This window comes from Diprion similis, chromosome 8, assembly GCF_021155765.1.
Source record: "Diprion similis isolate iyDipSimi1 chromosome 8, iyDipSimi1.1, whole genome shotgun sequence".
Taxonomy (NCBI): Eukaryota; Metazoa; Arthropoda; class Insecta; order Hymenoptera; family Diprionidae; genus Diprion; species Diprion similis.
Window position 1 is genome coordinate 13,331,571 of NC_060112.1, and position 21,301 is coordinate 13,352,871.

Consider the following 21,301-nt stretch of genomic DNA (forward strand, 5'->3'; position numbering starts at 1 on the left):
TACCTTAGGTGCTAAAACCTTGCACAAAGTACATACGTATAGTGTAGTGCAAACAATTGACAAAAATTTACTTTGGAACTTAGGAACCAAAATAATAAATCGCAAAAGACTCATTTCAAAAAATGACCAAATATATACTGGCAAAAATACCTTTACCTAAAGGAAATGTTGAAATTAATCCTTACTGCTAAGTACGTAACTTTATCTCAAAAATGAAAAATTACGCAAAATTACGCATAAATAAGTTATTGTACCTGGTGGATTTTTTTGGAAGGATTTGAATTGTTTTTGAAATAAAATGATATTTCTAACCGCATCATATTTACGTATATTACTGGATTATCTGACAATGAGCTACACATGTTGATAATCATCATCGAATGAAGTAAGTAAAAAAAGTTTTTAAAAATCTAAAGTCTTAATAAATGATAAAGCTCGAATATCTGAGCACTGTCAACGCCTAAGAATAGGCATCAGAAAATTTGAATTCACGCGGCACCGACGATTGCCGGAGAAGCCCGAAAGCTTGAATTCCAAGTTATGATTTCAAGTAAAGTTATGGTATGCAAATAAACGTAATACCAAAGTAAAATGACGTTTACTTGTAATTTAACCAAAAACGCCCGATGGATTTGAGCGTTGATAGTGACGGTAAATTAAAGCATTACTTTGTTGTAGCTTTATGTCAGTTCTATGCCAACAATGTTCAGAATACCACCTTTATACCGGACAATATAATCACAATTCATACATAACCTAAACTTCCATATATCTAACAGTTTTATTTAGATACCGCGTTTATATTTAATGAATAAATTCTCTCGCTCTGTGATGAAGAAATAAGATTCAAGTGCTGATTAAAGCAATAAAATTTCCGCATTGTATTGAATCAACTTACATTTTGATTGTTGAATTGAGGTTATGATTTTGTGTGTTGTTAGTATATTGTCAAAGAACTAGTTCGTATACGTTGCAAATGATTTTTAAATATCCTGTGATCATTTTTCGGTTTTAGTGCTCGTGGAATTCGACAAACGGAAACAGGATAACCTTGCATGCGAAGCTAAGTCGGCAGCAACTATATCTTCAACTACATAGAATAATCTATTATCAGGTGATTCGTTTCACTGACATGGATCTAATGGATTGTGAACCTCTGAACAATACTAGAGAAGAACAAATAAATGATGTCAATATGATTGCCGTCAAAGACTGCTTACCACTGTCAAAGAAATTAGAAGAATCTGAGGAAACTGAGACTGCTCTGGATATTTCCAATGAATCAAAAATCACCGCAGTAGAAGGATCCATAAAAAATGACACCACAGATCCATTGCTCGACAATGTTAGGAAAATGAATAGCATGGATATTGAAGGGGTGCAAAATATCATTAATGTCGATCAGAAAATTTCAGCCAGTAATTCGGTGGATAAAAAAATACTGAATTTCAAAACTCCAAGCTTATTAATTGGCCCAAGGAAAGGAAAACCAGGAAAACTGCGTGACTTGACTTCTGCTTCATCTGTATTATCTGAACTTGATAAGACTTTACCAAAAGTATCAGAGTCTGCGTCTAATAATGAAGAGGAATCTGGTAATAGCATGAAAACAGTTGATTCAGCTCATGATGAGTCAAAATTAAAGAAACCATTATCACCCGCTGAAATAGCAAAAGAAAAGCAGGCAGTTTTACCTTACAAAGAGCCAATCTGGGGAGGATTGCCGGAAAAAAAATATAAATTAGAAGTGTTAAAATCTGGGGTGATTTTAGAGACTGTGGACTTGACGCTTAAAAGTTTCTATGTTTTGGGAAGACTACCGATTTGCGATATCCCTTTGGCTCACCCTACCATTTCTAGATATCACGCTATAATTCAGTATAGATTGAAGGGAGATGAGAAAAATCCAGTAGGTTTGTATTTGTATGATTTGGGAAGTACACATGGCAGCTTCTGGAACGGTCACCGAATGAAGCCGAACATGTATGTCAGAATACGCAGTGGTCATATGATAAGATTCGGATGTAGCCAGAGGAAATTTATCGTTCATGGACCCACGGAAGATGAGGAAGATGAAACCGAATTAACAGTTACAGAATTAAAGGTACAGTAAATGTTGGTACACTTGTTTTTTCTTCCACTTTCTTAACGCATCACTACCATCAGAAGTAAGTAATTTGACTAATGGTATTCGAGCACAAAAATAACGAATTTGATACAGACATAGTGCTCAAGTAATTAATGAAACACTTTTGTGCTATACTAATAGTTTTGATATAATTACAACTAGGTAGGGTTGTAGTTTGTTAGTTTATTGGTTTATCGATTCTTGAACGTTGATAATATATTTCGATATTTCAATTTAGTGGGTTGCATACAATTTTGTTTTTTGTAACAGGAACACCGGAGATTAGAATTAGAGGAGCGACAAAGAAAAGAGAAGGAAGAACAACTGCGAACAGAAGAAGAGGAAAGGTTAAGAAAAGAGAAAGAAGAAAATGAAGGAATAGATTGGGGGATGGGAGAGGATGCAGATGAAGAGACAGATCTGTCCGAAAATCCTTATGCAGCTACAAATAACGAAGAATTGTTCTTAGATGATCCAAAAAAAACTCTAAGAGGATGGTTTGAAAGAGAGGGTTTCGAACTTCAGTACCAAACCGAGGAAAAAGGCATTGGGCAATTTCTTTGCTGGGTTGAGTAAGTTCAGAAGCATCTGTGCCGGATCATTTTGTTTCCGTATCAATCAGGCTCATTATACAATTCGAAAAATAAAAATAATAAGAGTAGAAAATCAAATTTATTATTCAATCGTGAGGCATAGCTTTGAAAAAATGTAGAAGAAGAAACAACAGCTGTTCGGAGAATAATATTTATTTTCTAATCCTATTTTTGATTGAATTGTTTAATAGGCCTAATATCGATTGTTTTTGATTGAATATTCCTATGTGTAGAAAAGTATTTCTATGATTCTTGAATGTATTTCAGCCTTCCAATTGATAGTATAACTGGCAAGTCTGTACGAGCAGAAGCTCTGGTTAAGGGGAAAAAAAAGGAGTCCGTTATTCAATGTGCTCTGGAAGCTTGCAGAATCTTAGATAGGCATGGAGTACTTAGACAGGCACACCATGGTAAAAAAAATTACAATTCATACATTCTGAAGCTTCAATTTGACCACTTCAAAGTCACGATCAATTTACCCAAACCACATATTTGATGGACACTAGTGACATTCCTGGTAGCGCGTAACAGTCCATGCAACGGCTCAAAACAAGAAAAATGAACCAGAGAGAAAGCTGTTGCAGCTCGAAGATGTAACTGAATTTGGGAAATTTATTGAAATCGATAATTCTTTTGCAAAAACATTGACTAGAAAACTAGGCTCTTCATAGATACCAATGAAGAATTTGAATGAATGTTAATGGCAAAAGTTATCAATGAGTTTGACAACTTAGCAGTCAAGCATAGAGAAACTATATCAGTGAGCATTTCACATTTCATTTGGACTGGTAGTTGCTGCCATTGATGGCACCTGTGTTGACCAAATACAGTATTTTAGCATATTGACTGTGGCCTACAGCTGACAGATTTAAAGGAGTCAGTTTAGAAAATACGATTCTGACTTCTGTCAATACAGCTTATTGAATTTCAGACAATCGTAAAGTTGTGAAATATCGATTTTTCATTCAAATGCAGCATGAAATCAATGTTATGAATTTCGATATCTTTCATTTTTAGAGGCAAGAAAGAGGAAGGCTAAAAACTGGGAGGACGAAGACTTCTACGATTCAGATGAAGATAATTTCCTAGATAGAACGGGAGCAATTGAAAAGAAGCGCCTGCAGCGTATGCGAATTGCAGGAAAACTGGAAGATACAGTCGAAACCTACAATTCTCTGGTAAAAAACTTTTTACAGTGTTCAGTATTTTTGAGATTCATTGATTTTCATTTTTCTGCGTGAATATCATAATTCAGCATTTGACCGGCAAACAGAATTTCACTCGCTACATCCCAATAGGCGTAATAATATTTTTGGTTCAGCGACTTGAGTAATCTTCGTATACTAGGCCGTATGAGAATTGTGTAATCAAATTATAAATAAATATAGTAACGCCGTACGTTACGAATGCTGCTAAAGTAGTTGATAATTATTAAATCACAGAGCCTGACATCAGAACAAACAAAAAATTCCTGACTTCATTTGTGACGTTAGGCTGTTTTTGAATTTGAATTGTTATTAGGCGATATTGGATTCACTAAATATGCTGTCACAAAATACTGTTATTAACTGTTCTGCCTTTTGTAGCTGGAGAAACACAGAGTAGTAGCGAAACAAATTACGAATATTGAAAATGATCTACGAAATGCACAACGACAGAAAGCTTTGGATCCTGAAAGTTCAGATGAAGATGCACTGGACGCATTCATGTCAAATTTAAAAACCGTTGCACTCAATAAGAGTGAAATTGTAAAAATGAAAATGGAATTGCAAACACTTCGAAAGGAGGAGAACCGACTGATAAATTTAGTAAACATTGCTAAGCCTGCTAATTTACCACCACTAAAACCCCAAACATCCTTGGAATCTACAGATCCAGAGAACATACAAAGTGCAAAATCATTACCCATGATTGGCAATAGGAAAAAATTCAAAGTTTTGGTAAGTTTGAATCCCTTGACTCGTCCTTTATATTCCTGATTTACTTTGAATTTTACTCATTCATGCATTTTACACCCTAGATCTGATGATTCATAACTTTGTTTTGTAAATTATAATAATAAAGTAACTGTTGCCTATTCAATACTGGAAAAATTAAGTAAATAAAAAACCACTCATTGCTTTCAGAAAAGTGATATAAAATCGGCTGGAAGCTCATTAAGTGCTACTCACGGAGAAAATGAGGAAAATGAAGATGATGATAAACCAGAGAACGAAAAAGAAGTTGTTAATGCCAGATTAATAGAGGCTTATAAATTGAATCTGACAGAAAGTTGTACATTAGGCGATGGCGAGTGTACTGAAACTGGGAGCAGTATCTTAGAAAGTGGTACTAGAAGGGAATCCGAGAGAAATAATGAAGATCAAAACCGTATGGACTGCTCCTCTGAAGCAAAGTCTTTAGAAAAAGAAGATAAAACAAGAGAAGAAGTTGAGGTGCAAAAACGGAAGCGGAAAAATCAGAAACGAATACAGCAAAGGTTGGAGAAGGCAGAGAAGGACAAGCAAAAAGGCTATGAACAAGACACGTACAAGGAGGATTATTCGATGTGGGTACCTCCGGAAAATCAAACTGGCGACGGAAAAACTAATCTTAACGATAAGTTTGGATATTAATCATTTGAAATTCTTGTATAATATTCGGCCAACTACTAAAAGTACGTCGATAATACCTACGTTTCGTTAAATGTAGCTTACTTGACAGTCGGGTAGCGTTTCCAAATTACATGGAACTTGTTCATTTATGAATTTATAGACGTGTACTACATGAGAATAGTACACAAAAACTGTAAATTAAGGATAAGACTAGTGATTATTGCAGTTTCTGCGATCACATATCTCATAATCATTTTGTAAATACGAACGAATTTTTATCGTTGAATAAATGGATTCGTTATGAAGCATTTTTATCTATGCCACTTGTTTTTAATCATGGCCGCCACTATTGTCTACTTTATCTAGAATATGCTGCAACTGCATGTAAATAAAATGTGATGAAGACTATAAACTAAAAATACCTGGATGATGAATTTACAGAAGATATCCTTAGTAGCTGTAGTAAGTAATCCCTGTAAGGCAGGTTCGTATCACCACAAACATTACACTTATTAACAACTGGGCTGATACAAAATAATCCACAAAACACCAAGCACTTTGTGAAATGTTGTCTACATTTATGAAATATTTTAGTATTCACAACAACGAGTTTGAACCGCACTAGGAAAATTCCGTTTGATGGTTTAGTTGACAAATAGTACCGTAGAAGAATATAACTTTTCAAAAAGCACATATTAATTAAACAGTGAATTCAAGTTCATTCATATTCTTGTTTTTTTCTGAACACTGCACTATTGGAATATACCGAATTCTAATTTTCCCGCAGTTACGAGCTGCAATAACTCCAGCCAACAAAAGACGAGCGAGAAGTCGGCCAATCGGAGTTTCCGCGACGGTCGCTGACACTGAACTGGCTGGATTTTCACGGGCAGCAAAATGCTGCGGCAGAATTTTGCGACCGCAGCGCCGCCACACTGCGACACTCCATAGCGGCAGCAGAGCTCTGCTTGTGTATAGTAAATGCTACAAATTATTTATGAAATAAGATAGATTGATGAACGTGACAACTCATGGAGGATTCCTTTCACCATGATCTGGTTTATGGTCGCTGTGCTTTGCTGTTACCATGGCTGCATTCAAGACTCTCCTATCATGGATGCGTTCCGAAATTAGTTCCCAGTGCCCAGTGCAGCGATCTTTTGTCTCTCTTGCGCTGTCGGATTTGTGACTAGCTCTGTCTCTGTCCTAGGGAGTTTTAGCACTGCCAGTTAATTTCGGAATGCACCCCATATTGTAGCCGGGAATATCATTGTGTCTCTATCACACCGTTAGAATAAACAAGGGTACAAGATGTTGAAATGTTTATCTGAACTGAACGCAACCAGCGATCATTTATGATGAAAATGCAGTATGATATTAAGCAAGCATGGCGACGTGCCATGTTGTTGAATGTCATCATAAGCTAGACTGACGTTGGTAAAACGTGATTTACGTGACTGTTGTCAAAGGCTCATCAATAGTGAATGGTTCCGCAACAATACCCGAAACCTTCCAAAATGTTCGACGTATATTCCTTCATGGAAAGTGGTGCGTATCGAACCGGAGTACAGTTTTTATTACGATATCCACAGTTAGGGCCTGAGTTTAGGTTAAGTTCGCTAACGTACTTTTACTCTTGTCTAAATCCACAGACTCTGTAAATATGTATGTGCAATCACGTAAACATAGTACGTTTATCTTTCCGGAAGGCTTTTCTTCATTCGACATTTGCTTGTTGTTAATATTAACCTCATTCCTGTCTTTATATCCATATGTGTATTCATTTATATGATACTATGAAACCGTAGTCTTGAGGAAACCTCTCATTGGAGGCATTGGTCTAAGATAGGCAAACATAGCCTACAGTAGTTTGATTTGAAGCTACCTTGTTGTACGACTTTCATAGGCCATCAATTTCTATAATTCCATCTTTTTTATTCTATTCACTAGCGAGAGAGGCGATCATTCCATTGGCGTGGTACATCGTTGCAGCTATAGTTGTTTTACTCTACCTTCAGCCATATATCAAGAAAAAGTATAACAGCTGGAGACATAAAAAAGATGAATTCGAATATTCAGCAAAATACCACAAAGGCAAGTACAAATTTAAGTCATGCAATGTCTTTAGCCGAATTTTTAGTAACAGGTAGAGCCGTTCTACTGCATTTTTTATTTCTTGGCAGTGAGTTGATTTTCTGTAATTTCGATGCCATATGTTGAGATTGTGAATCTAATGAATATTTGTTTTCTCTTCTCCTTAGACTCTGATATGTTTCAACAGAGACAAACTGCAATGGAAGCTGCAAGATTAAGAATGCAGGCTCAATATATACAAGATGCTGAAAAAGCAAGACAGCGAGAACAAGAGGTAGTTTGTTAAAACTTTTATGTATAAATCTAGACTATGGAGAAGTGTTGTTTCATTACTATCTTCTCAGTTTAACTTGTTCAGTATTAACAATGAATAGTAGTTGTAAAAAACTCTAAATACCTTGTCTAGTAGTTACACTTTCAAATACAGTGTTGCGAAATTAGTTATAATCAAATTATTGTACATTTACAGCGAATCGAAAAGAAAAAGCAAGCGTTGATGGAGCTTACAGAAGGAATAGAAATAGGTAAAAAATTGGGATATGCAGATGGCAATGGTTCTGCATCAGGCTCAAAGCCTAGCTCAAAGTCCAGTTCAAAGTCACTCAAATCAGGTAAATATGTACATTCTAATTCGAAACAGTTATCCTAGATATGAATATACATGAGAATCGAGCTTGTATTTTTTCTTCCAGACAGAAGTATTCAATCAATTCAGCATTAATATGCATAATGATTCATGATTACGAAGCATAGATATTTCGGCAACTCAACAATAATTTTTTCGTGTAATTGGTATCTAAATGTTTGTTATTTTTCATAGAATACAATCCGCTAATGGGTGAAACCAGTCGTGGGTATCGAGCACCGAAAAGAAGTTGCTGTGGAAAAGGTGGTTGCGGTTAATTCTCACACTTTTAGACATAAATTATTACACGAACTCAATTAATAACCTAAGAGTTGTATGATCTATTAGGCAATTGATTTTAATTATATCAATTTAAAAGTAATATTACTTAATCGATTTTTCGGTATATGGTGGTTATTTAACAAATCAAACATAATAAACTACAGGTAACTGCTCTTACTTGTTCTTTTTTTGATACGACATGAATTTAAATAGTTAGGCGACTCTTCTGATAATTTATGTAAAATTTTTTGTTATTGCTTTGTTAGATCTTTAGATTTTTATGAATTTGTACTAAACGAAATGAAGCAACTACTGCTTGATTACTTAATTTGTATTCTAACTTGAATTTCACTACAGTTTCAGAATCTAACATATTAACTCTGAATAGGATACACTCTAGTTTTTAATTTGATCAAATTATTGTATATTTGTAACCTAAGTGCAATAAAGCGGTGTAAAAAATCCTCCAACATGATTATTTTTGTTCATTATCTGTGCATGAGCTGTCTTATGTTCAAAGTAGGTATTTTTTATGGTTTCGTTCTGTTCTTGGCTGTTAAAATTTTGTAGAATTGTGCTGTTCTTTCAACAATAGTCAAATTTTCGACTAAGCTGATTGCTTGTATTATATTGGTTTCGTACTTGGTAAGTTTGAATAGTAGAATTTAAATAATTATATTTATATTACATACCTGCGCTAATTTACGCCTGATAGAAAAGAATGTAAAAGTCGACGTCGGTTTCTTGACCTTCGATTTAACATGATGAACGGTAACTACGATTTTTTTCTAACATTACTTTTATTAATCATTATCGGTATAATATGCAGTGATATATATACGTAGTACTTGACAATAGCGATTGTTATAAATTATCTACAATTCTTGTATGTGTATGCGGGCGTGTGTGTATGTATGCATGTTGTGTGTGTATTTTCACAGTTACATGTTTCTTTAACCGTCGCAACTATAAAAGGTTGTTACCGTCAATCATTAACGAATAATTGATCACCGTTTTAATAATAAATAAATTATTATCTATATGAAACATCCACATTATTATCCTTTCGTAATATATACAGGGTGTAAAGTAATAAAATGAAGGTAAGATCAAAAAAAAGAAAATAAATTGTTTAAATTAAAAATAAAAACACTTATCAGCCTTTGATTACACTTACGAGCTAATCTCGCAAAGTAATTACAGTAGCCCTTTTACAAACAATCAACCATAAATTTCAGCAATCCGTACTAAATTTTTTCTCAACTTCTTACAATGATATGGATTATTTTTATGTACCCCTAGCTTGCGAGTCGCCAGGCATAATTTATAATCATAGTTTTACAATAGTTCCATGAATTTTGAACATTCTATAGCTGTATGGAGCGCATTCGTGTCAAAAATTATATTTTTATAAAATTTAATTTAAAAATAACGGTGGGTGTAGTGAAATAAAGATAATTGAATACATACTAATGTTCGTCTCATGAAACAATTTGCGCAAAATTCACAGGACTTATATTTGATGGCAAAATTTGGCTGAATAACTCTAAAAATACAGATTACATTACTTAAGTTTTTTAACGTTAGTATGATGAGCCCTGTAGAGACCCACCAATTGTGTGCGAGTTATGTTTTACCGCAAGGCTTGATTTGACAGAACTTTTACTCTATCGAGTTTAATCATATCTATTTAACAAAACAGTAAAACCATCGCTTCAACCTTTCAAAGACAGCAAATTATAAAAATAATACATTATTCTCCCTTATTTGCATTGAGGCGATGGTTTCTCATTTTGCGTCACAGCCACAATGTCTTGAAGTAATTTCAAAGATTACCTCAAAAAAGTTGTGGCCATGCAACCCCTTATACAAATTTACAAAGGCCGTGGAAAGTTATTTAAATTTGATAACATCATGGTAGGGGCTATTCTATTAAAGTATATTTCCTAGCTATTTCTCCTGATTGAAACTCTATTCTTTCGCAATCTCTATACGGTGTTGACGTCCTCTAGCGTGAAACCTAAACTAAACGCTTCAAGAGCATTTCTAAATGTATTTTTTTTTTCTCTGATTGGATGGATTTTTACGAACGTGCACTCATTACATTTACGATTTACAAGTTACTGCACCGATAATAGATACTTACTACGTCTATTCTTCACTGAAATACGCGTAGATGACAGTTTTCGAAATACTTGACGTGACAAAGGAAATGAATCTTTTGTTTCTAATTTTTATTTAAACTCAAATTTATAATTTTTTTACGAGTCAATAACTGTCTGCACCGACTATCGGAAAGTCGATGATCCTCAACAAGAGTTCATCTTTTATTGTTAATGAGTAGAATATACCAATCAACTAAAATTGTAGCGTTGCTCTACGAGCACGATAAAAAATTCGGCAGTGATTATAATCGCTATCAAAGTAAAAAGATTTTCACCTTGAATTTTTTAGATCTCTTAAGCATTTCGTTCAATAAAGAGACCATAGTGTCTATCGGACAGTTAGTTACTTTTAACTAGTACAGTAATTGATTAGTTATGTTGAGTTTGAGCGATTACATGGCTTCAAAGTTATCTATCGCCTACCTAGTGTTCTTGTCTTTAATCACTAATTATTTTTTCTTCATATGAAACCACACTGGATGTAACTGCAGAATACATCTTATACATTAGTTAAACTATATGTTTATATTCACAAAAAATTTACCAGCAAAAAACACATGGTTTTTTCGTTTAATGTATGTGTGTTTTTTAATGATATATATGTGTATTATGGTCCATTTACCACAAGGTGCAGCCACATATGTATTGGTATTTAGAAAACTGTTAAAATATGAATGTATCATGTGGTAAAATGTACCATTTTAACATCGTACTCACATTCTCACTTATCTGTCAGGACACGCTTATACACATTACTGATTACATAATACACCTCATATCCCTTAACAACTACGGCGCATATATTAATAATAATAATAATTAATGTGTTAATTATATACTAATGACTAAACTTGTTAATCAACTTTGTACAATGTATACAAAAACCATCTGATATGATTATACACTTACATCGTTATTGTTACCGTAATATTTTATAATATATTATATTATAAGTATATTCGTTTTGGAAGAGATACACGTTGATTACTTCATTTTAGTAAAATTATTTTTTAATTTCCTTACGAGTTAGGAACGTTATATCGAAAATAATATCCATTATTTTTCGTGGCAGTTGAGAATGTACACGTTTTTGAAAATAAATGCCACCTTCTCGTTACACATATCAAAGTTTTATCCATTATTACAGTAGCTGTTCAGTTACATGAAATAATAAGGAGGCTATAGTATAATAACTTGTATAGAAATTGCTTTGGAATTATAAGTCATCTTGAAACTTGTCAAGGTACCTAAATTCCAACAATCATAATCGTGTTAGGTGTAAAATTAAAAATATTGGATGGGAGAAAACTTCATATTTATAAAATAAAAGCATTCAACAATACGCACGTCTTCTGTTGAAACTATTTTTTCAAGTTTTATTCATGTATTGCTTAGATATTGGCATTACTCCTTTTTCCCTCGTACTTATTCCACATTCTCAACAATGGTACTTAAGTAAGTTATGCGGAAATCCACCTTTACTACGAAACATAAATTGTGGATTTCTTTCAGATCTTGATCAGTCTATGAAAATTTCTCACAACGAAGAGATTTATATGCTCTCGCGTGTCAATTATTTCGAATAATTTTTAAAGCACTCGGCGTGTTGGGCTTCGTTATTGTGTGTATTTCTTCTTACTACTACGAGCGTATCTTAAATTAAACTTAATAAGAAATCGCCAGCCAAAAATAATATTAGTACTTAAAATTCTACTGGGAAAATAATTATAAGTTAGCGTAACAAATGTAATTACTTTGAAATGTTTGTGAGATTTTCCAATGGACAATCCCATTGTGAAATACTAAAATTAAGTCGAGGCTATTTATTATTGTTCATTTTATTCATCATAACTTAACGCTCGTTTGCATAAACCTTCGAAATTCCACCCGTAAGAAGAATATTAGAAAGCTTGATTCTTCAAACGTAGGAAGGTAGAATGGAAAGAATATCTCTTAATAGTCACTTTTAAATCATGGAACCATTCGGATACAGAGACTGTTTCTACGCGAGGTATTCGACTATTGACAATCGGTGAAATTCGTTTAATCAATTTCGCTAGTTACTCGTGAGTTACTAGTAACTGCTGAATGGTAAAAGTCCTTATCTAATTGTAAGTTGAATTATTAAACCCAATGGTTCCACCAATAATCGTTTTGACCTTACACAACCACACATTTTTCGCTCAAACTCCGGTAGTTTATGTCGTTTAGCTTTCGCGGTGATCGCTCAGTCGGTTGGACTCCGATGGAGCAATGGGATTATTCGCCCCCAGGAAAACGCTGTTCAGTTTGTTGTATCTCTGGCTACCCGAGCTGCTCATCGTGTTGGAGGCCGACGAGTTGTGCTGGGGGTAACCACTCGCTCTTGGAAAGCCAGGAACCTTGTCTGAAAAAATTAATAAAACAGTCGATTATATTTTCAGTGCGACGGATAATAAACACATCTGCAATCCGAGATGACGTTGGTACTCCGTTGAACCTACCTTTGCTACGGTTGTGCCTGTGATGTTCCTGGGAGTTGGAGGACCCGCATTGTCTCTGAGGAATGCAGGAATAATTGCTGTCACTGCTGTAAGTCGGCGACGGTGGTCTGTTGGTCCGTCTCCTTGGGCTTCTGTTGCTCCTGTTCCTGGATCCGCCCCTGTTGTGAGCGCACCCGGGAGCAAACTGGTTGTTGTACTCCATGGTGTCGGCGTACAGACAGCTGGACTCCGAGCAGGAACAGCACATGTCAGAGTGCGTGTTTGAGTCGCACGATTTTCTGTCCCACTCGTCGTTATCCGGCTGATAAAGATTGTCGTTTCTAAACATCTCCTCGTTGTGTCGATAAACTTCGTCGTTTAACGTCGTATGATCCAGATGTGAGTTCGGATGATTCGTACGATTGAAGCTGTCATGGGTTCTATAATCTTCGGGGTGTCCATTCTGGTGACCGTATATTACCGATCCGCTCTCATATTCGTTCTCTTGATTTTTGTAATCGTAGTGGTTGAAGCCTTGCGGGAAAGACGGGACGGGTGGGGGGTTCGTCTGTGGAGGTAAAGTAGTGTACCTTCCCTGCGGAAGGTTTCCGTGGTTCGCCCCCTCGATTGATCCGTGACCGTTCCACGGCGTAGGCGATGGGGAATAACTGTTGCCTACTCTCACAGGCGGAGTTGGCGGACTCTGTGAATTTGCCGACGCCGAACCATCCAGGTCATTCGGGACGATTCGTTTAGCCAAATGTGGACTAAAAGCGGCCGCGGGCGCCTGTATCCTCGTTGAAAGTGAGGTTCCTGGGGGTGGCGGGTGCTCCGGAGGAGGCGGTAACATGTCGCACCAGTTCGGCATACCCGGCTGAGTATCGTTCAGGGGGATTCGGTACTGCGGTCTTCTCTGAATTTCCATATTCTCGTCGGTGTATACACTGCTGGCATTGTCGCTGCTTGGCGACATCGTTGACTTGTTGTGATCCTGGTTAGAATCTAAACTCGAATAGTCTGGCTTGACGCAAGAGTCGCTAGAGTTTGATTTCTGTCCGCTATTCTCCATGGAGTCGGGACTCCGACTACCGACGCACAGCGTTGTTGTTGCGTACGGTTCTGGCGGAGCTTGGAGCTGTTTCCTCGCGTTGTAAAACGTCGTCAGATTCACTTCAGCGTATTCCGAGCCGGGAATCGCCACGACACCAGGTGCCAACATTTGTTGATTATTTAATAATTTCGTCTCGCAGTCCTTGTCGTTCGCACTTTGGAGTGTGCTCGTTGGTTTCCAGCCGCGATCTAGCCATAAAGTATCTTTGTTCAACTGGCATATGTCGTTGGCCGTACCCACGGGCACGTTCAAGTGTCCGAGTTGCTTGCTCATGGCCTGTCTTCTCCTCATGTATAGCGCACCTAGGAGAGCAGCGAAGATGGCGAACACCATCACGATCATCAGGATGAGGAACCACGTTTCCCTCACCACAGATATCCCCCCATGACTTGGGTCAGTTCTCGGGGGTAATTGAGTCAGTTGTCCGGGATCCATATTGAGAAGAGTTGGTCCAGAAAAGGGACCCATGCCAGCGCGTGTCAGCCCAGCAACTCGTGCCGTGTAAAGACCCCCAGTTGTCAAACTGTTTATGATTACAGACGTAGTTGAAGCATTCAACGACATCTGACCAAGGATCTTGTTGCTGCTGTTGCTCTTGATTTGTATCTGTAAACCGAATGCACATGCGGTTGGAATGACGACTGCTGAAGAAAGTAGTCGAAGGCTAATGGCACCGAAGAGACAAGAGACAAAAATAAACATTTCTTACCTTGTATCCGACAAGCTGCCCGTTTTGTTCCGGTTTGGGGGGTGGCGACCATCTGACGAACGCTGAAGTCATGTTGATCATGCCGACATGAACATTTTCCGGGGCTCCAGTCGGGGCATCTTCCAAAGTCGTCGCAAGCTTAACATTGCTAGGCCTTCCTTCGATTGTTTTGTAAAATGGCACCAAGAAGAATTCGTATTGCGTGTATTTTTTCAGATTTATTAGCACATAACTCGTAGCACCAGCATTTAGAACGGTGACCATCTGATATTCAGGTTTATTAGAAACCTCACGATAACGTATATAGAGGCCTTCCACCAAATCTGCAGCACCAAGAATCTAAAAGAAACGCGAGTGTGATGTATTGCCAAGAAAATAAATCACAGTTTCGTTACCATTAATGATTGGACAAAATTCTTAGTATACTCACATCCCACATGATTTTTACGGCAGTACTAGTTAGAGGCTGAACTTCTCTCAAGTGCAAAATTTCACTGTTCAAGCGGTCCCTGGCTCGTATCAATACAATTGGTGGGACGGAATTTTGATTGACGCTGGTTGTATGAGCGCTGTCTGAAAGTGGCCCAGGCAATGAGAGACCATGGCTGTTTTCGGCACGAACTAAGAAGACGTAGCTGGTATCCGGTTTCAGGTCAGTTACCTATGACGAAATTGTTAGTTTGTGATTTATGGCAGTCATGTATCAGTTTAACGATAGATTAGCTCCAACTAGTCATCAAGCGATGTTACGACTGCGTTGGAGGTGGGTTTAAAAGCGGGTCATAAAGAACTTACGGTGTACGTGTCATCAGTGATTCCCGTAGCGGCAACAACCCATCCAGTGTTCAAATTGCTGCTAAAGTACTCGATGTTGTATCCGATGATCGGGCTCTGTCCCTCGTGTCCAGGACTCCATGTGAGGGTAACAGAGTTGCTCGTGGTGTTAACAATTCTTGGTTTGCTTGGGTTTTGGGGTAATGCCGACATGTCAGGTGTCCGATGCAGAGACGTGGACGTGCTGACGCTCAGCGTTGCCGACCACGACGTGTTTCCCGATTCCGAAGAGGCGATGCAGGTGAAAAGACCGGCGTCGCTCGACTGCAAGTCGTTGATGAACAGAGTACCGTTGCTAGCCATTGTTATCCGACTTCCAAGGTTCACCAAAACTCCATCTTTGTGCCAATGAATCCGAGGTGTTGGAGTGCCGACAACTCGGCATGGCAGTGAGGCGGTACTTTGAAGCTGCAGAGTTTGGTTCGCTGGTCCCAATTCTATTATTGGCGGAGGAGATTCTTCGGCGGATGTAACCTACTCACGCATGCAACGCGTTAGAAGCATGAAGCACACATTGGAGAGTCTGAAGGACGGGAAAATCGGAATACAAACCTCAAGGAAGACAGTGGCAGTACTGGCTCCGGCTTGACTTATCGCACTGCAAACGTAGTGACCTTCGTCCTTGCGAACAGCCTTCTTTATGTTCAGACTTCCGTCCTCTGTTACCGTATAACGTCCTTGATAAACGTTGCCCGGGAACATCAATTCCTGCGACCCTTCCCGGGTCCAGAATATCGAGGGTTTTGGTGCCCCACGAGCGGCACAGGCGAAGGAAACGTCCGACCCTGTGCTCACCGCTTCATCTTTTGGAAAGTGTGCGAAGACTGGGCGAGCTGTGGTGAGAATAAAATTTTGTATTGAGGAAAAAATTCATTTTCTAGAAACTTTATCAATTGTATGATTATGTAAACTCACAGTGAACAGTCAGAGTGGCATTGGCACTTATGGCGCCAACGCTGTTCTCAGCATCGCAGATATACGTTCCTTGGTCTTCGGTGGTGACGCGTTCTATTCGAAGACTCTTGTCGTCCAAAATGTTAGCCCTGCCGATTGGCATCTTGCCGTCCGTCCGACGCCAGAGAATTTCCGGAGGTGGATCTCCGCCAACATGGCATGCGAATTCCGCGGTTTGATCAGTTAGAATTGTCTGGTTGCTGGGCATGGCTAAGAAGTATGGTTTTACTGAAAGGAAAGAATTTCATCGTTCAAAATTAATTCCCTGGAGCGTTTCTTTAATCAAAAGGCACACTGCTTCACTCGCTAAACGTCTGCTTACCGTGGACAGTGAGGGTAGCAACGGCAGACACCCGGAAACCGACCATATTCTGCGCGACGCATTGGTATTTCCCTTGGTCTGTCTGTCTGACGTCGGATATCATAAGATTGCCGCCGTCAACGAGACTGACTCTGAAACGAGAGAAAAAGAGTCCATTGGTACATAACAAAAGGCAGGACCATGAAGTCTATTGAGAAAATTTCAGGGTGTGAAATACCTTTCGACTCGAGCGTATAACGAGAGAGGGTATCATGAATACGGAAATATCCAAAACGGACGTATTTAAAACTGCTTTGATAAGACCAAGCTATACCGCTCCTGTCGGTTCAGCCCTTTTGGGACTATGGGAAAATAAATTAGATACTGTACACCATGGCAGAGATAATGTTTCAGAGGATGGTCAGGTGGCAGAAACAGCCCATTCTGAAACGACGTACCTCGACTGCATATCCTAGGATTTCTCACATACGTAGGTATGTGAGTATGGTATACAGTAGACATTGGAATGCCAGAGTACCGGGCTCCATAGAGTGTGCAGTGTATGCGCAGTCTACACGAACCGTGGCGACGGTCGGACCGACAATGGCGTAGAATTAATAGGTTCCCGATTGTGTCCTCTAATTTATAGTATCAATTAATTCCAGTGGCGGTGTGCGAATCCCCCGAGTCGTGAGCCCACGCCAATGGAAGCGGATTTAATTTCTATTAGTGAGTCTAATTTATTACCCATTCAACCTTCGGGCGAAGGGGCGATCTATCAAAACAAAGGAAGAAACTGGTAAGAAAAAGGACTGGTGAGGAGGTAAAAAAGGGAAGTAAGGGAACCGTAACGAAAAGACGTGAAGTCAGATTAAACTTTAATTGCGTTGATCCATTGAGATTCGCGAGAGCAGATTCTGTCGCGAACGACGAAAGCCCACCGAGTTCCGTCCTTCAGGACCAGGAGGATCGTTATCGGAAGAAAAACGATAGACGGCCGAGGGGATGAGAATTGTGCCGCGAATCTCTCTAGCAGCTTTAAACCGTTCGTTCTTCTTTTCTTTTCTTTTTTTCTCATACCTTATCTTCGATTGCCCAAGGGAGACTTCGCCGTGGATTTGAAACGCGACCCCTGCTGCAGCACTCCCTTACTCCACTTTGGAACGCCTTCAAGATTAATACGTATCGCATTGAAATGAGAGATGTATTTTGGTTAATGGAAGTGCGGAACTCTGCGCCAACGGTGAGATTAAGTGTGGCAAGGAATCAAGTTGACTGATCGATAAGGGTATGATCGTTGCAGTGTAAGGAACTTATTCTCCGAATCGTTGGACAGGATTCTAGCTCAACGACTTTTATAACATCGATTGAACCAACTTTCTCAAACTTGGTCTTCACAAAGCACTCCGAGCACTTACAATCAGTTTCAAGTCTCATTGAACACCCACCTCTACACACCATCGAGTAGTTTACTCAATTTCTGCTGCAGCGTTTCCTGCATCGGAACACAAATTATGCAACGATACTGCAGACGTACCTGTACCTCGACGCAAATCGCTGAATAATGCAAAGCCTACCTCTCCTTTTTCTCCTCTATCACCAAAAGACTCGGAAAAACACGGCATCGAACACAAAGCTAGCTACACCGCGCCCAGCCGATGTCTCTTGAAAAACTGAGACTCGAGCGAAACGCGAAAATAACAGGCACAGTATCGACTTTTCTGTCGACCGGCTCACCGAGTGATGCATATGCGGCTTCGAGGACAATCGGGAAGAACCAGCTACTATCCCAAATGCAGCGTCGGAATGACGACTCGGACGTCAACCTGATCCCGCCTTGCTTAGCTGTTTCCCGAGGAGCGATGCAACATGCAGGGAACGACGGGTTTTGTATTAATTCTCGGATTCTCGCCAGGAGGGAATCTAAGTAATGACCGTGTCGCTCCTTTACTGAACGTGGACAAAGATAACGCACTGAGAATAATGGGACGACATCCTTTAGCGCCATTCTCATGCAAATACATGCCAGATTACGACGACGTTTCTGTCTTTGGATTATTCTCATTGGTCGCGGTTCTCTAAATCTTGGTTTCTATTGGACAGGAACCGATGGTTGTATACCTGTGTCTGTCTAGGCAAGCGGAGCTAAACCATGCAAGTCTGGATTTCCTTTGACCGTTTTAAGAAAAGAAGCAAAATTAATCATCCGAAATTATTCAGCTGCTGCATTTAGCATCTAGTCAATTATTTTATACTTTGGTATTTTTCTTCGTGCACAGTGCTCACCCAATGCCTATATACACCTTTTTTTTACTTCTCTCCAACTTTGCGAGATTATTTCCAAGAGTAATAATTCGAAGATCTCGGTGCCTATCTCTCCACAAAAAAGAAGCTACAACGTCTAGGGTTACCGGAATTTTAGCCGACCACCCTCGCAACCGGGATCGCGAGCCGACTGTGAAGTTTTCTGTTCTCCAAGGGCCGGTGAAGTTTCTGGTAACACGGACTCTGGACGTGTGAATTGTGTCCGCGCGGGTGTTATATCACTTTCGCACGACTGGTCGGATAAGATCTCGTGTTGTTCACTCGGTCTGGCAAAGAAAGCAACGCGAGAAAATTTCTCTCAAATTCAACTTCCCGAGCTTCGCCATAATAGGCTTAGCATACGTGTAGTTACACGGCGTAACATTTGTCCGTGACATTCGGCTTCGAGTTTCGTCTTAATTTTCAACCGCAAGCAATTACGAGGCGGGAGATCTCAGTCCGTCTTCAAACTCACCGTTTCGACGCCTCCAAATCGACGACGTTTCCGTTCTTCTTCCACTGGAGCGAAGGTTCCGGATTTCCTCGTGGTGGACCGCATTCTAAAAGTGCTGTTTCCCCAGCAGCGACTCGGGTGTTTTGTGGCTCGGCACGAAACTCGTCTCGTAGCACTGAAACAAAGCAGAAAAGGAAAAATTAGCGACTGAGTGAAGATCGGTTGAGAAACGCGTCTTTTCGGGGCAATCGAACAACGCTTTTTCTCAAACTGCTTCCTACCAGCGGGGGAGAATAAGCCGGAATGCCTGTTCTCCACACGGAGAGGGAATCAAGGAGGAATGTACAGAAGCTTGTAACTGCTCTCTTGATTCAGAGTGCAAATCGATGGCAACACCATTTCTCAGAGTCCTTGACCGATTCCATTGAGAAGTAAGTAAGGGAGCGGAGGTTTAGAGTCAACTTTCAGCCACCCCGTTCACCTTCCCAGTCCTGCACTTATCGGGCGCGACGTCGAATTCGCCGTACCTTGGCGCGAGGTGCAGGAGAGGTGATGCCGTTCTCGTTTATCGCCATTTCTGTCACCCCGACGTATACTATTACCATTTATCACCGGGTGGACTTGGACCATTTAGGAAATGTTCCGGTGCGCGAGACGCTGCATCAGAGACGTGGCGAGAGATGAGAAGAGCGGATTTGGTGTTGCGTCGAGGGGGCGGAAAGGGGGAGCGAAGAAGAGTTTGGTGGAAGTCCCTTAAGGGTCTTCCCGTCCTAGGCATTCTGCTCAAGGCGCGAGGATGCATTGTGCCACCGGCCCCTTTAATCTGACTGCGCGGTGCATTGAAGGGTTGGTCCTGGACCCGGTTCTTCGGATGCTGGATGAGATGAGATCGAAGAAAGCCTCTGGGGGACTTCTGACTTTCGGGGTTCCTTAAATCAATGTCTTCCTTGCTGGCAGTGGGCGTGTCTGAGCCATAGACAGAAGTAGAGAGGAAAGGGGAGGAAAGGGGATGAGTGAATTCGGTGCCGAATTCAGGAAGGCTGCGGCGTGTCTTTTGGGACAATGTAACCTTTCGTTTGGAAATTGGATGAGAGCTGTTTCACTTTTCAATCTACATTTTCACGAAAACCGAACGTTTAATTAACCCTCTTCATTATTTTAGCGGGAGGTTTCGTTTTTGTATTAGATTTGTTCATTTTTCTTAACAAAAATTGGCTTTTTTCAATAGCGTTAAAAGCGCATGAGAGATTTCATCAGTGGTGAGCGAAGGCGGTATAAAAATTTTTCAAGTCCTCTCATCAATATCAATGTGAATTTCCGTAATGAGGCGTCAAACTTTATATGTATATATATATAATATACATCCATATGTGAATGGCGCAGGCCGCAACTGCACCGCATGCGGATGATTATTAGGCAAATATTTATAAGTGTGAGTATATCTGGCATACGAATGTACCAGTGGGAATGAAGGCTCTCATTATTCTAGTATTCAGTGCTCGTAAAATAATGATCTTCGTTAATTAATTGTAAACGTTGGGACAGTTATGAGGTAAACTCTTGAAATTGAGATATTTCTTGGAAGCCTTTTGCAAAGAGGAGGCAGTAAGATTAATTCTGATCCTTTGACTCTCCGTTCGTTGAATCTTGAGCGGCTTTAAGAATCTCGCTAATTGATACGTTACGTTTTA

The 21,301-nt window shown here is 39.4% G+C and overlaps 3 protein-coding genes across 4 annotated transcripts in view; 2 read left to right on the forward strand and 1 right to left on the reverse strand.

Annotated features, from left to right (window-relative positions):
• The first annotated feature begins 546 nt into the window (after window positions 1–546).
• Window positions 547–5,445, forward strand: LOC124409809 (kanadaptin). 2 transcript variants are annotated; one of them, XM_046887664.1, is made up of 7 exons: window positions 547–651; window positions 1,016–2,104; window positions 2,399–2,700; window positions 2,989–3,131; window positions 3,739–3,899; window positions 4,308–4,661; window positions 4,848–5,445. In XM_046887664.1, exons 2-7 carry the CDS (start codon window positions 1,133–1,135, stop codon window positions 5,334–5,336), a joined length of 2,421 nt encoding a protein of 806 aa, XP_046743620.1. In that variant the 5' UTR covers window positions 547–651; window positions 1,016–1,132; the 3' UTR covers window positions 5,337–5,445. The 2 variants fall into 2 exon arrangements, with proteins under 2 accessions (XP_046743620.1, XP_046743621.1); XM_046887665.1 differs by having other exon boundaries at window positions 1,115–2,104.
• A 1,214-nt stretch (window positions 5,446–6,659) lies between these two features.
• Window positions 6,660–8,481, forward strand: LOC124409813 (selenoprotein S-like). The gene is made up of 5 exons (XM_046887669.1): window positions 6,660–6,863; window positions 7,266–7,409; window positions 7,577–7,683; window positions 7,879–8,020; window positions 8,230–8,481. Exons 1-5 carry the CDS (start codon window positions 6,800–6,802, stop codon window positions 8,310–8,312), a joined length of 540 nt encoding a protein of 179 aa, XP_046743625.1. The 5' UTR covers window positions 6,660–6,799; the 3' UTR covers window positions 8,313–8,481.
• A 1,333-nt stretch (window positions 8,482–9,814) lies between these two features.
• Window positions 9,815–21,301, reverse strand: part of LOC124409808 (roundabout homolog 2-like) — a 211,441-nt gene continuing 199,954 nt past the window's right edge. The window contains exons 3-11 of the mRNA XM_046887662.1: window positions 19,632–19,785; window positions 16,874–17,004; window positions 16,513–16,779; window positions 16,150–16,430; window positions 15,559–16,071; window positions 15,194–15,424; window positions 14,764–15,102; window positions 12,965–14,660; window positions 9,815–12,867 (exon numbers count right to left, since the gene is read on the reverse strand). Coding sequence (XP_046743618.1) covers window positions 12,689–12,867; window positions 12,965–14,660; window positions 14,764–15,102; window positions 15,194–15,424; window positions 15,559–16,071; window positions 16,150–16,430; window positions 16,513–16,779; window positions 16,874–17,004; window positions 19,632–19,785 — 3,791 coding nt within the window. The 3' untranslated portion in view covers window positions 9,815–12,688. The remainder of the gene's footprint in view (window positions 12,868–12,964; window positions 14,661–14,763; window positions 15,103–15,193; window positions 15,425–15,558; window positions 16,072–16,149; window positions 16,431–16,512; window positions 16,780–16,873; window positions 17,005–19,631; window positions 19,786–21,301) is intronic.